Below are 15,509 nucleotides of genomic sequence, written 5' to 3'. Positions count from 1 at the left end.
GTATAATTGATGACCTGCATTTACAGACATGGGTGGTATACAGATGTAAATGTTATTATAGCTTTTATATTTTATGTTCTCTCTGAAAGATCATTTTGTCTTTGAATAATACTCCTGTTCAGATTTTGGGGGGTTTATCTCTAAAAGAGAATATGAAATGGATATTGCACATCGTATATTTCTTAAAAGTAATTTGGAATTTTAGGGTATGGGATTGGTGGTGACTGATACACTGCCTGGATGAGATATATCCCTTTGAAAATAACAGCGCCAGTACATGCCTGCATCTGTCTAACCTCATAATTCACTTTCACATTGGGTTATGGATGTCTGCATTCAGTGAGTCTATCTTCCCTTTAGGTATTATTTCAGCCCTTTGAGATAATAAGGAAAGTTTAATTGCGTTGTTAATTGATTTTTTGCACAACATTATTACCTTGATTGATTGCAGAGTTGATGAAAATGTTAGACACAGGCAGTGTAAAGTATCAGCCCAGTAAGGAGTGGGAGCCTTGTGGAGAATAGATAACCTTGATGTTAAGAGCTATATCCTTCAGATATGTCTTCCCTTGACATATTGATGGCCCTTGAAAAGGGAAAAGCTGATTGTATGCAGAATGCAATCATTAAACCCACTTCAGCTGGCTGTTGATTAATTTGTTTTTTCCTGAAGGATCTAGTTAAAGAGAAGGCCTCACTAGTATCAACAGCAGCCATTTTCCAAGCTTCCGATTATTCTTAACCCTCTCCTAGAAGAAAGAAAAATGATACTGTCTTGGTTTAGACAGGCAAATTGTCTGAAAACATTCAGTCCAACTGCAATTTGGGGATTATAACACTCACTTTACCCCGTTAACTACTGCTTCCTCTATGACCTCTCCTCCCCCTGCCTTCAGTATTCAGCTCCGCCAACGCCACAGCTAGCAGAAAGTCCAGAAAGTCACGTTTGATGTTTTCTGAGCAAGGCCAGTGTCTCTTCTCAGCAGAGATGCCAACAGGGATGTCAAGCTTGTTTTGCCCAAAGACGGAAATACTTCAATAGCATATAGCTGCTTCCCAGGAGCCTCTCTGAAAGGACGAGAGGGTTCACTGCACACATGTAAGTGGTTAAGCTTTTCTTATCCCTGAAAAGATCTTTCTTGTATGATTTTTTGTTATTGCTTTTGAGATCTTTGAGGTCTTCAGGAGGACAGTTGTGCTGTGCGTTGCTTCTGTCAGAGAGCACAAAGGATGCTGTGAAAGTTGGTATGCCTGGTTCTTATCCCTGCAGGACAGGGGCTGTGCAGTGCTGCCCCAGGCTTGACAGCAGCACTCAGGTACCCTGCCATCGGATATGTTCAACCAAACAGCGACTGTATGTGACCAGCTTTCCCACTGGGAATTCACATGATGCTCTAATCCGGGACTACCTGCTACCTTCAGAGCACTTTCTGTCCTCGTAGCACCCGCTCTGAGAGCAAAGGTGAAGAGTATTACTTGTAAGAGCTGTTGCCTATAACAGCCGCCTTCTGGCAGATGGGGCCTCCTTGGCTGCAAAGCATTCCATGGATGGAGGGGCAGCTTCTGTCTTAAGCATTTCTTCCATTTGCATCAGCAAATGACCCAAGGCATCTAAAATATTTATGCGGCTTTAACCAAGCAGTTGAATGTTTCAGGAAGAGAATGTGGCGGAGATTTTATCCTTCAGTTAACCATGTAAAGGGTCTTTGGTAAAGGAGTAGGTAGCAGGTTATTGCTTCCTGTTTAGCTTGGTAGTCTCAAAGACAGTTGCTGTTAATTTGTGCTCATGAGTGATACGGCGATCAGCGTTGCTTGATTGTTTGGCCAGATGTGTTTTATTAGGTCCAATGTGCACATTTGCCAGTTGGCTCCTTTTTAATATGGGGACATGTTAACTTACGACATAGTCAAGTCTGACAAATTTGAACCAGCCAAATAAGTGAGTAATATTTCAAGCTGTCAAAGTGGGTGAATACTGATTAACTGACACACTCCAAAAGCTCTTACCAATATCCGTGCTCCAGTGGAAAACGTTTACTAAGCATGATACTTGTTAGAAAGTCTTTGGTGCTTTGACTAAACTTTAATGACTCTGACCCTAATGGAGGGGTTTTAATGTGCTTCTCTTGAGCTATTTCTTAGCCCCCTATCTTTTATCTTTAGCAAAAGCTTCCATAGAGGCTAAAAGTGCGCTTGTAAACCATGTTCCACTGTCCACTGTGATTTAACCTTCAGCCTCCATCTCATTTGCATGTTTTTAAAAGGAGGCTGAGGAAGGGGGGAAAAGAGTTGAGGATTGGAAACAATGACAATGGTTTGGCATTCAGTACTGGAGGCAGGCAGTGTTTGGGAGCTAGACTACGGCCAGTAAGTATTTAGCAATAGCAGAAGGTGCTATATGCAATGTGGCATAGAAGACAATTCTGCTGAGAGGCAAGCCCAGACTTCACCCAGAGAGGCAGATGTTTGCCGAACACTTCAGGTTTTTGGATCCAGATGCGTTTCTGATTTCATTTGGTGCTATATAGCCACAGTTATAGAAGAAAGAAAGGAGCTCACCGGTTGTGTGGGGTCTGGATGTGTCTTACAAAGTGCCAAATGCCTTCAACTTCCACTGGAAATCAAGAGAATCCAGGGCCTTCTAGTATCAGCTTCTTAAACACCACTTGGTTTTGTATTAGGAAGAATCATAGAAGTTCTATCATTAGCAATTAGTTAAATGTTTCCTTTGTTTCTGGGGAAGGGTTTGTGGAAAGGAACAAGTAATGGCATGCATAGAAGGTTCCCTTAACTGTATCATAATGTGACAGCAGCACTATTTCATTATGCTCTTTAATTTTATTTGAGAGACTTTCTTTCCCAGCTTTAAAAATAAAAAGCAACTTGTCTTTATTTCAGATGACTCTCTTGAGAAATTTCAAACCAGTTGAGCCAGACTGAATTTTGTATGGCTTTTTTTTTTTTTTTTTCCCTAATGTGAACTCCTCCAGCAGGAACACATTTGAGATCCAAAAGCAAGTTTTACTCATGAGATGAGCCAAATTATGTCTAAACTCTCCAGAAGGGCCCTGCTGCTCAATTTTTTTTCACATAAGAATTTGTAATTTTATTGGAATGCTTGCAGACTTTCCGAACAATTATTCCAAAAGTTTGCTTTCTGCCCCATAAATCATGATACATTTGTTTAATTCTATCACAGTTACTTAAAGAGTTTGCTTCCCTCCTTCCCTCCTCCCCCCCCTCCCCCCCCTTGCATTTTACTGCTAATGCAATCTGTGCATGGTTAAAGTTTGTGAAGTACAGTATAGCTATGCTCGCTTTCTGTTTTCTTAATGACCCTGTCATTCTTTATGGTTTTGCTCCATTGCTGATTGATGTAGGTATTGTTAGTAGAATGTAGCCCAAAGTATAGAGCAGCCCACAGAAATGCCATTTTTGCATATGTTAGCCAAATTAACTGAAAAATCCTCTAAGTTAATACGGGGAGTCTACACTGAAGAAATTAACTTTAATATATGGTAGGGATAGGATTTTATGACCTCCCTTTCCTCCACCATTCTGAATATGTTAAAAGTGTCTCATGTCACTTCAGTGATCGTACTGTTGCATTACCAAAAGTAATAGAGAAATGGTCCAAAACAGCACTGGAATTTATGTTGTGAAGGTGAGAGAATAACAAGTTCCCCCCGGCTGCAGTGGAAGCCGGTGGTGTAGAGGGACGGTCACCTCTTTCCCATACAACATTTGGAGCCTTTTGTTCAGACCACTACCCAGTGACATCCTTCTGTAGGCATCTGTATACACAAACTGATGCTCACTGAGACTAGTCCACCACAAGTCAGGCTCCCAGGCGAAAGGCTGAAAGCAGAGGTTGTATAAATATAGGCTTTGATCATGCCAGAACAAGAAATGGGCTGCAAAACTAACAAACAGTATTGCTTTAATTGTCATATCGGAATATTTAGTTTGCTGGTGTGGTCCGATTTTTAGACAAATGCATGCTGCCCTCTAGTGCTGATGCTCTCGGCCTGAAGCAGCCTGGCGGGAGGGCAGCCGGGAGAGGGGTCTGGTTTGGCGAGGGGTGGCTTTTTCCCCTGGTTACTAAAATTGCCGGGCTGGTTTGGGGTCTTCGGTTATTGATAGAAAGCAATTAAGTTCTTGTGACACTGCTTTAGAGATGAAGGGTATTTAACAGATGTAACCTGACTTGCGTTGGATGTTTACAGTAATTTGTTCTGCCTTTACTACTTTGGTTTAGACCACGTATGAGAGAATGAAATATGTGAAGAAGCATTTACAAGACTAAAAGAACTGTGAACCCATGCTTCCTTTCTTCCATCCCATTCAAGGGTATCCAGTATATCCATATTTAAGCATTGGCTCACCCGTAATATCTGGCATGCTGATTCTTTCTGTGCACTTGGCTTTCTTTGACGGCAATACCTAGCTGGCTATACAATTTAGATGTCCCAGTAATTAAAAAAATCTGCTTTAAAATTTCAACATATTCAACAAGAAATACGTTGTCATAAAGTTGGCATTAATTCCATCCATGGCATTATTTGAGAGTGCAGGAACTGCAAAGATGCACTGAAGAGACAAAAGCATTTGAGTTTTTTCTTTGATGCTTTTTGCTTCATTTTCACTGGAGATTCCCCCCCCCCCCCCCCCCCCCCCCCCCCAGTATGTTTCTCTGATGATGCTTACAATAAGCATGGAAAGATTCCAAAGAAATCCCAAGAGTAGGACCTTAAATTGTAAAAATGATACCCAGAGGAGTATGGAACTGGTTAATGATTTAAAGTATTATGCCCTAAATGCTCTTATTTTAGCCAACAGTGGAGAATCTGTAGACAGCACATGCCCAGATCAAAGCTGATCATGTCAATGTCATTCAAGGAGGGAGAGATACCCTCCTTTCCCCCTTGTCTCCCCCCTACTCTTTTTTTAAACAAAGTATGACATCTGAGGAACAGTGTGTTGATTGTTCCACTGCCAGGATACGCATAATGGAAACATTAGCTCCAAGATAACTTTTAATCTGTCAGCCTAATGGCTCCTTAATGTGTAGAGGGCTTTAAATGTATGTCAGCCAGGGCTGTATAAAGTAATATAGTTTGTGGCCTGAATGGATCTAGATGACTCCACACCATGACACAATATGGTTTATTATTAAGTATCAGCTCATCAGCTTATTCCCACGGACTTGGACAAGCTTCTCAATTTCCCAGTAACAGATTATGTGAGAAAAAGCTTGCAGTGCATTTTTTTCCCCTCTTTTTTCTTTTCCTTTTTTCTCTCTCCTGCCACCCCCACCCCCCCCACCCGCGTCTTCCAAATTACCAGTTTCATCCCCAGCTGCATTGGGAGCCCTGAAGTGTATTTACAGCAGGCTGTGCTTTATCACACATCAGCTTGACTGCTAGTTTACACTGAACATTTATGCAGCTCCCTTGGCCCGAGATGCAAACTTCACATCTTTGTATTCCTATCACCTTCATTGCAAATTTTTCCAACATCCTCTCCCTGTTGACTGCTCTCCTTCCTCTCCCCCTGCTCTCACTTCCCCACATACTCCCCCCCCCCCCCCCCTCCTTCCTACAAACAGGCCAGTGAGACTTGACATGTCACAGTACTTGTCTGTGCAGGATACTTGCAATAATTCAGTGTCTTAGTTTGCCTGCTCTGATTCCTCTCAGCTCTAGCTTAGGTGTACGGTTCCAGCGCCATTGCTGTAGACTGGATACAGATTTGATTTTGGGCCTTTTGGTCTGAAAGACCACTTTGTGCCCCATGCTGTAGGGTGTCCAGAGGAAAATGTTACTGCTTTTTGGCATCCCTGTGCAGGGAGCAGAGCAAAGAGGCTGTTTGTCTCCCCTGAACGTGAGGGTTGCCTTCCTTTAATGTTGCTACCCACAGAGGGAGGGGAGAATCAGGATCAGTGGTTTGCTGCTGAAGGAATGTCCTCCTCCTCTAGGAAGCCTGCAATGGTCCACATTCCCTAATAACGGACCGCATTCCCTAATCCGTGGAGACCTCTTTGGGAGTATTTGCAGACTGTTGTGTGGCCATGGTGTGGAATTCTGCTTTAGCCACAGTGAGCTCTGTCCTCAGCCTTCTCAAGCATAACCTCATCCCCTTATGCACAGATAATTTTGGAGGGATTATGCATTATTTCTGCTTGCATTTAGTGTTTCTCACCTCTTAAAAATAAATTAATTAGTTTATAACATGAGATAAGTTAGTATTTGTGCTTTTGTTACTTGAACACTTGTATTTTATGATACCGGGTTTTGGGAATTTTTTGTTTTGGCTTATTACTATGGTATCTCAGGTCTTTATAAGATAACCCTCCTACAGCATTCAGCAATAGCACCACCAAAGGCATTTGCTTCCTTATCTGTTGTATGCTCCCTTTTCTGTTGCTCCCTCTGTTCTTGATTTAAGGAGTCTAGGTCCTGTGTCTTGACTCCAACCTGGAGCATTCTAGAAACTGTGGTTGCAACAAACAGATTTAATTGTAGTAGTCGGACATCCCGTCACATTAATGAGGGCAGCTGCAACTTCTCTGTTCTTTTCCTATGTCACATTGCAGTTTTTGAGCTCAAGCTTCCCCATACTGACAGCGGTCTGTTTGCTGGGGCAGAGTGGAAGTCTGGGTGGACCTCTCTGAGTTACGTGCTTGGTTGCTTTTGGGAGGACTTTGTGACCTGGGTGATCCTTTACCCCTGTTCTCATCTTCTAAGTGATCTTCTCAGATTCCTGTGTCAGAGACTTCACAGGCTGGATCATATTCCACAGGATGTTCTGTTCCACCAAAAGTCAATGTGAAGTATAAAAAGTTGGTCTGTCATTTCCTCCCTTCTTTTTCTATAAGATTATGGTTTTAAATTTTTGATTAAATTTTTTCCATTTTACAGAACATGGACCAAGAACATAACAAACATTCTTTTCCACTTTGGGGTCTAACATATTTCCAAAAGTGAAAGATTTTTGGTTTCTAATTGCTCAAGTTATTGTTCTTGTTTATAAAAATGTATTTTGACATAAACAGCTATGAAGGCCCAGCTATAAATAAATAAATGTCTGCAAGTTAAAGCAGATGAATGAACCTTAGAAGACTGAGTGACTTGGAAAAACACTCAGCATTTTTTTTTTTTTTTTGGGGGGGGGGGTGTTGTGTGTGAAAGGTGGGGTTTTTTTAATCATCATTATTTGTGAAGTATCTCCCTGATGTTACACCCACAAGACTCAGGAGAGCTAGAAGTGCACTACTTTCTGTTTATTCTTTTCTTCCTATGGCTGTTACATATTCAGCATCTCTCCTCTCCTTGCACCCTGTCCCAGGCCCTTCTGTGCTGTGAAGCTTTACATGGATCTGTGCTCCCCGGTTTCTAGCTGATTTGGCTGAATGTCAGGCTACTGTTTTTGTGGGTTTGGCTTTGTTTGTTGGGGGGGTTGTTCTTTTCTTGGAGTTTTGGGTTTTCTTGTTTGTCTTTAATGATTCATTGAGGATTACAAAGCAAATATTCGAAGGAGCACGTTTGGAAATATGTTGATGTATTTTACAGCATTTAGTTGTTTGAATATTCTTAATGATGAATATAACATAGATGACTCGGGTACAATTAAATTAAGTGTTTGGATTTTATATTTGAAGCTAAAATTACTGTGAGAGTGTATATATATAGTTTAATTGTCCTGATTTAGCAGAAAAAATAACCTATGTGCTTCTGAAGGTGAGAGGATTAGGCTCCTAATTTCTTGAAAATCTCTAGTACTTCATTTTTCATTGTAAGTCGAAGTGGAATTCAAAATAAGTTGTTGTCAACTATACAACTAGATAAAGTTGTTAGAATTACATGATGATAAATATAAAATTAAAAATTACCAAGCCCCTGTAGAAAAGGACTTTTTTGTTTCAAACCAGCTCCCTTAGATGAAAAGGTTTTTAAGAGTTTTCAATTAATTCAACTGATGGAGATGTTTTGCCTAAATCAGTAGCATTGTAGACTTGAAACTGTTTGTACATAGGCATTTATTCTCCTCTAAATGTTGTAGGTAGGAGATTATTTTCCTTTAAAGGAAGTTTATATTAATATTTAAGGGAATTTTGCAACTTCTGTTCATTAATTGTAGAACATGCCCAAGTGCCTATGAAAAAAATTATAATGGTATTGATATTTCATCCTGAAGGGTCTCAAAACAATTTACAGATTGGTAGTATAACCTGAGACTGAAATGCACCCAGCATCTAGGTGGAACATGGCAGCTGTTTAATAGCCCATAGCAAAACTATACAACAGCAGGTTGTGGGAAAAGAGATGAATATGGATCAAATACAAATTGGCAGTGGAGGATTTAGGTACTGTACTCAAATTAAAGTTAGGTGAAGTGGAATTCCACTAGAATATCGAGTCTGTGTAAGAAGTGCTACACTTTATCTGACCACAGTCCCTAGTACGACAACCTGTGGTTAGCCCACGTGAAAGGCAGGCAGAGGACTGTATGCTGAAATGTAATCCCTGATGAATACTGTAGACCCATATGTTTGACAAACAAATGTAATTGTGAATACTTTGCTGTTTTCACTTGCAGAAGGTTTTATTAAAAACATTTGATGTTAAAACGGGTGCCTGAGGGGGATCTTGGGCAGATGTGGCAATAGGTTTTGATGGGGGTGGCAAGAGCTTTGGCTTGACTACTTAGTTTTAGCAATTACTTTTTAAAGAAAACTGATTGCTACTGAGGAAGGCTGTGTTTCAAACAGCTGGCCCTGCTGTGATGGCTGAGAGGTGGTTTTCTTAGAGATGTAGAGCCTTTATTTGCCAGGAAAGAAAAGCAAACCAAGAAAGGCAACAAGATGCCACCAGACAACAATTCCCTTAGGTCACTGTTGGCCTGGGCTGAGTGGCAAGCTGTGACTGAGGCTGTATGATCTATAGGTCTAGCACATCCCATCACAACTTCTTTTTACCATTTTGCATATATTCCACGTAATACGTGAAGATCCGCAAACTTTTTTTTTTTGTTCTAGGAAAGTGTACAGAGGTCCAACTGCATCGTAGCTCTTTGCAACACATGTCCGATTTAAAAGGAGCAAACATGACTGGAACAATTTTTCATGTACTTTAGTATGCATGTATGTATTTATTTATTTATTTGGATAATTGGGTTTTTTCCTCAGCTAAGGAAAAGCTGGTGTTGCTGACATTACAATGTGTTTGTGAAGAAAGACTGATACTGCAACACATGCAAGCAACTGCAAGGTCATTACTTACCCAGCATAATTAGAACATCCATTCCGAAGGGGGAAAGCATTTAAAAGATAAAGAGTGAATTTAAAAATTATTCTTCCCAATGCATTTTTTTCATAATTATAGTTTTAACAGCTTGTGGTGATGGTAGAAGCAGCTACTTAAGAAAAATTAGAAGCCTCATTCAGGGAAGATGATCCCTCAAGAGACCTTGTGTTGTCATTTCTTAAGAACTGCGAGCAGCAACCTCATTCAGGATGCTGTGTGTTGTTTTGATGTATAGGGGGTATACTTAGCTTATTATGGCAAATGCTGGATGTTTTAATTAAAAACCACCGCAACAGCCACAGATGTATTGTTTCCCCTTTAGTCCTTCCCCTTGTCTGTGTGCAAAAACACTGGCGTGTACTCCTGCCCCTGAACTGCAAGGAATGAATACCATAGCAGATAGGTAAGAGAGAAGCAGGAGGTTTCCTAAATTCACGTGTGACACATCTTGGCATCAAAATTCTTGTTGCAGCACAGAAGCCTTTTGTAGTCCTCTGAGTTTTTCTGCGGTTGCCAAAGGGAGGTGAAAAATGGAGAGGGGGGAAAAACCAAAACAAAGCCCCAAACCCAACCAGTCACCGCATTTAATTTCTGAGCAAGATTATTGTTTTCCAAATAACCTTCCTGATAAACAGAGTCTCGTGGCAACGTTTTCAGCCATGCTTTTATCCAAGGCTCTCCGAGCAGTGTGTGTAATATGGCTGGCAATCGAATCACAGCTGTGTGCCTGGGTAGGGAATCTCTGCGGAGACAACACTTCCTTAATTTAAACAATTGTAGGCTGCAGGAGTTCAAAAATTTCAGCTGACTTTAACTGTCACTAGCCCAAGCACCTTTATCCCCAGGCGAGCAGCAGCAGCTGGATTTCATTTCCCGCTGCCAGACTGTCCGACATCTTTGCTGAACATCCCGGGAACTGAGCGTCTTTACTTTAAGGATTTTATTCAAGGTGACAGCTCCTCACACTTTAGCGTTCAGATCACCTCAAGTAGCTGAGATATCAGTGAAAATGAGAGCACTTCTCCAGCAAACTCCAAATTTAGATTGACTGAGGTTATCCTTAGGCCTCTAGACCCAGCCTCCATGACAGCACAGGCCTGCCAGTAACTTTAAAACTACAGTGGAGTTTGTAATGATGTCTGGGGAGAAATATTCTGCCAGAGCAGCGGAGGATACTATAAGCGATAGGAAATGATGTCAGATTTAGTTAGGGCTGGAGACAGTGTTAGAATATACTTGGCATAATATGGCACCGGTATCTCTGTCAGCATCTCTGTTTTCTGTCACTGCACACAATCCCGGGCCTGTCTGTAGCCCTGACAGTGTCTTTTCAGATCAGGTTATTGCCAACTCGGAGACGGGCTCGGCGCAGCACCATACAGCCCCCTTTGTTTGAAGTCTGCCCTTTTGTCATTAATGCACTTGATGTCTATTTAAATCTGACGGTGAATGCAGTATCTGTTTTCCTGTCAAGAGATCATTGACAATATTAATACCTCGTGTCCTTGCCTCATTTTCTAAGCACTGACACCTCGCTACAGTCTCCAGCATTCATCAAACAGCACTCCCGCGCCGGCTTCTCTATAAACAGTCTTGCTTCTAGTCCTTAAGAAACACGGCAGACCTCAAACGAGACTTTTATCAATGCCAGCGAGAAAGGAGTCTGAAGAATGCCATTAATAAACCGTTCGTATCCTTTACGTTTAGAGCTCCAAACGGCCTTGTTGCCCGCCTTGTGCCTGCTGCGGTTTCACTTGGAATATCGTCTGTTCGGGGGGAGAAAAACTTGCTTGTCGGCAGGCGCTTGGTTAGGAATGACAATATCTTCCCTTGAATGTGGAAACTGCTCTGTGAGTGAAATTATTGAAATTGAAATTATCAAAGAAAGCCCCGTGGAGGAGGGGAAAGGAATCAGCTGGTGCACCATATAGTCCCCATTTGTGTTATCCTGAAGAAGAATGTGTTTTTCACAGCAAATGACAGGCCTATCAATTTATTATTTCCACCACCACCCTCCCCCCCCCCCGCCCCCCCCCCCCCCCCCAGGAATGTGTTACTATCCTGATGTCTTAGAAGGAAAGAAGAAGAGCACGGGTTAACATTAATCTTGCACAGCCCGTGCCTTCCAAGGTTCTGGTTGCTTATCTGATGCACGTTATACTGGAAAAATAGATGCAGAATATAAAAGCTTGCATACTTAATTCATACCGCAGGTGACAGGCATGGTCTTTGCTGTGTGAGTCCTGGAAAGCTAAAACAGCAGTGAACTGAGGAGCTGCTCCTCCCTCGTCTTTACCCTTTGTGTAAGGCAGGTTTGTCTCCATTGCAGTAGGCTATGTTTGCCCTCACGGAGGTGAGCTGAGTACCGGGGCGACTGCTGTGTTAAGGCGCTCCCAAGGTGGAGGAGACCCTTTCACCTTCCTCCCGTGCATGGGAGGCAACTTTAATTTGACTATATGCGCCTGGGGGCACAAAGAACAACCCTGCTAGGAAAATTTAGCGTCTTTGAGGATGTTCACAGGTGGGATGTGACTGTGAACTTACGCTTTCACATACCACTTAGTACCACCAGAGGGGATGCTTTTGAATAAGGTAGTGAGATCTGCAGGTGTGTGTGTGTCTCACCCACAGCAGTTGAGGCTTCCTCAGGCATCTTGCTGCTTGTACCCACTGAGAATAATGTGCCTTGTCTCTCAAAAGCAGTGTTCTGGCTTATTTGTGAAAGCATACTCTATGTATCAATATTTAGCAGAATTTATAATTGCATCTTGCTTGTGGGATGTTGTTTGGAGAGCTGCTTTAGAAATGTTTTTACTAAATATTTATTTCTATGTCTGGGGTGAAGGCTGGAGTCTGTAGGGCTAAGCATTAGGAAGTCCCAGGTTCTAGCCCACATGTGTCCATGACTTCCCATGTGGATTTCAGCCAGTCGCTTCAGATCTCTGCCACTGCAAAGCGTGGATGGCTTTAGGTGCCTGCAGGATGACTTTGTGAAGGTTTGAAAGGTTTTTCCAGGATCCGCGTTAAAGTGTAAATATTTGCTCTTTTTTTTTCTTTTTGGTTTGAATGATGAAGAAAACCCTGTAAGCATGTAGCACGGAGATTACAGAGAGTACAAAACATAACTTCAACCCAGACTTTCTGGTTTGAAAACCAGGGGAGAGGCACTGTGATTTACAATACAGTGCACGGTGTTTCAGTGTTATGTTGTTCCATTTTTGAAGATACTTGCGGATATATGTTTAACAGGATAGGTCACGCAGGTAGTTGAACACATGTTTTCCCAGTGGATTCAAAACTGTCAATTGAAGTGGTAATTCTGGATATTTCAATTGCACAAACTTTCTTTTGCAGGACCACGGAAAGCTGTTCCCTTCCCTCCTTCAAATTTCCCTAGTTATGTGCTTTAATTATGTATTATGCCATTGCTGTCCTAACTGTAATTAATTTCCTTTATGTTGTAGGCATTTTGGGAAAATGCCGCTACATTTACTATGGAAAACATTCCGAGGGCAACAGATTCATCAGAGATGACCAGCTATAAAACACAGTGTTGGTTTGGGCCTCTTCGATCCCTCCACATAAGAAGCACAAATTGCATCTAAATTTTAAGCATGCAACCAAAGTCCTCTAGTGCCTTCTGCTGACTTTGCCAAGCCTGTCAAGATCATCCTTCTATCTTAGTCTGAGTAGTCACAGAGATTGACATGATTGCCTTTAAGCAAGTCCCATCCACCAGTGTGACAGACAGCTGCAGCCGAGCACCCAGCCTGACAGGAGGAGCACCGTGATGGATTGCCTGGTCCAATTGCTGCTCACAGAAGAGCAGGGGTCACACCTGGGGCTTCAGTGAGCATGCTCCATCGGTCAGCGCCTTCGTAAAAGCAGCGCGTTTATCTCCAGCTTGCCTGTTGAGCGAAAGTGGCTGGCAATATCAAAATGTTTAGAAAAAGAGAGAGGCTATAATTTCAAATGAAAAAGCCCTTATCTGTCCTTATTTTTTTCATGTGAATTAAGTGCTCGTGTTCCTGTCCTCTTGCACATGCTTACACAAATCCTTCCACAGTGGTATTTTTTTTATTTGGTGTGTCCCCCCCTACCCCCACCCCAAATGAGCCTAGGTGGATTATTTTTTGTTCCAACAGGGGAAAAAAGTACATGCTGGAAATATTTTGGCCATGCAAAGTGCTATCAATTTGTACAGTTGTCTATGTGCAAAAGAAAATGATTAAGCAATTTTGCAGACAAACAGAATTTTCTAATTTTAAATACCATCTCTACATTTGCTAACTCTGACCTTCAGTAAAGCGATCATTTTTTAATGCTGTGGAATAGTGGCACGGCTTAACTGAATATACTTGGAAGAAGCCCTCAATTGTCGTATTTACGGTGTGTATTATTCCTGGTTTATTGCATGAGATATTTTTAACTTGTACAGAGATTACATTTAGAATTAAATGCTTAAATTTGGAAAGAAAAAAGTGCTTAAAAGGAGTGATATAAAATAAAATTGCCACCAGGTGGGTATGATTATTCAGAGGGGAAAATAGTCAATAAAAGTAACTGGTGAAATTAACATAATTAACAGCTTTACTAGTATGTTAGAGAGATGAGTTTCGATTAATCCCTTTTGATGCCTATGTAAGAAAGGCTATTGTCAAATATTCAGTCGAAAAAAATAAAAATGCATGGCATATTTCCTGCTTTTCTGATAAATAGTTTGGACATATTTAGCATTGTGAACCTGTCACTGTGGAAGAAAATATCCCAATTCTTTATGCATATGTAGTGTTAAGTGCTACTAGGTATGATGGAATTGGCCAAGGAATATGCAAAAGTTCTGACCTCTGGGCTGTTCCAAACCCATGCACATTGGTCCCAGCCGACAGCCATCACTGACTGGCTGCTCTTGGCTTGTTTGAAATTGCTTGGTGGCCTTTGTTCACATTCCTGGTTGAAAAAAAATGTCACTTTTCAGAAGTTGCCTACTTTTGGGGGACAGTTATCAGCTGATGTTGCAGGTCGAAGTGAACTGGATATTGAAGCCGATTGTGAAATGGGGGTTGACCAGAGAAAAAGCATGGGCTACTGGTAGAGCGAGAAAGGAAAGCTTGCGGCTGCTGACCGTTTCAGGCCTTACTCAGTAAATGAAGCCCTTCATTCGCTCTGGATGTCTATAATAAATCTCCAACAGATACTTAAAATCAGTGATGAACACAGAACGATCCAGTTCACACCACCTGTGGCACAAATTGAGCTCTGAGCTGTTTGCCATACAAATTGGTGTCTGGAAAGCACATTTTGAGCACTTGTAATGCTTCTGCTAATGTCATACATGCCTACAAATGAAATGCCAATTTATGTTAGAGGTACTAGGAGACACTAGATAAAGGAAAACTGCATGCCTCTTCTTTTTAATCAAAAATATCATTAGAAATATTTAGGGCACTTGTCATCTCTCTTGGTTACCAAAATAACAGCAATCCTAGTTTGTTCATATCATATTGTCTGTTTTGAAGCCTCGGCACATTTTGGCCATGTCGTATTACAGGCAGCAGGGTTCTGAATAGGGGTGTTTAGAATAACCTAATGTCACTTTCAGTCTGGTTGCATATATGTTCTTGTCTTTATAAAAGGCTTTAACCCTGCCTGAAACAATAAACAGCACTTGCAAACTGACCGCATGATTTTTCCATCTTTATTTTGCTTGTTTACTTTTGCTAATGTCAAAACCATTTGTATCATTTTCAGGAGTGTTTTCTTCCCAGCAAAGCTTTGGAGGCAAAAATATTTTTGGAATGAGATGTGATCAGTCTCTTCCATTTTGTTTTTTTGTTTTCACTTGGGGAATTATATACCTATAGTTAAATATGGTAAAGCCCTAATTAATATTTGCTCAAAGGGAGTTCACAGTATATGTCGCTGATTCTGAAAAATCAAAAAGATAATCTATGAATAATTATTTTATATTGCTAACATGTATAAGGATACTATTTAAAAACAAGTGTGGATGTTTATTGCTGTTTATACTAACATCCTTTTTCAACACACAAAGCATTTTATTTTCAGATGTCTTCTGCTGAATTTGTTTTAAGGGATGACAAAACTTTCAAACCTGAGGCTGCTCTCTACACTTGGTTCTTTCCTCAGTGGGTACTGCGCCTGAATTTCTTAACTGAACTGAGTATCATTTAGGATGGTAGT

The 15,509-nt window shown here is 41.2% G+C and overlaps 1 protein-coding gene across 1 annotated transcript in view; it reads left to right on the top strand.

Moving 5' to 3' along the window:
• The window catches only part of LRMDA (leucine rich melanocyte differentiation associated), a 680,503-nt gene extending 665,519 nt beyond the window's left edge, over positions 1–14,984 (top strand). The window contains exon 7 of the mRNA XM_056351611.1: positions 12,770–14,984. Within this exon, the coding sequence (XP_056207586.1) occupies positions 12,770–12,849 (80 nt within the window). The 3' untranslated portion in view covers positions 12,850–14,984. The remainder of the gene's footprint in view (positions 1–12,769) is intronic.
• Positions 14,985–15,509: the final 525 nt, after the last annotated feature.

The sequence above is a fragment of the Falco biarmicus genome, chromosome 9 (genome assembly GCF_023638135.1).
Source record: "Falco biarmicus isolate bFalBia1 chromosome 9, bFalBia1.pri, whole genome shotgun sequence".
NCBI lineage: Eukaryota > Metazoa > Chordata > Aves > Falconiformes > Falconidae > Falco > Falco biarmicus.
The sequence above is the reverse complement of the archived record's forward strand: the minus strand, read 5'-3'. Positions and strand labels throughout refer to the sequence as shown.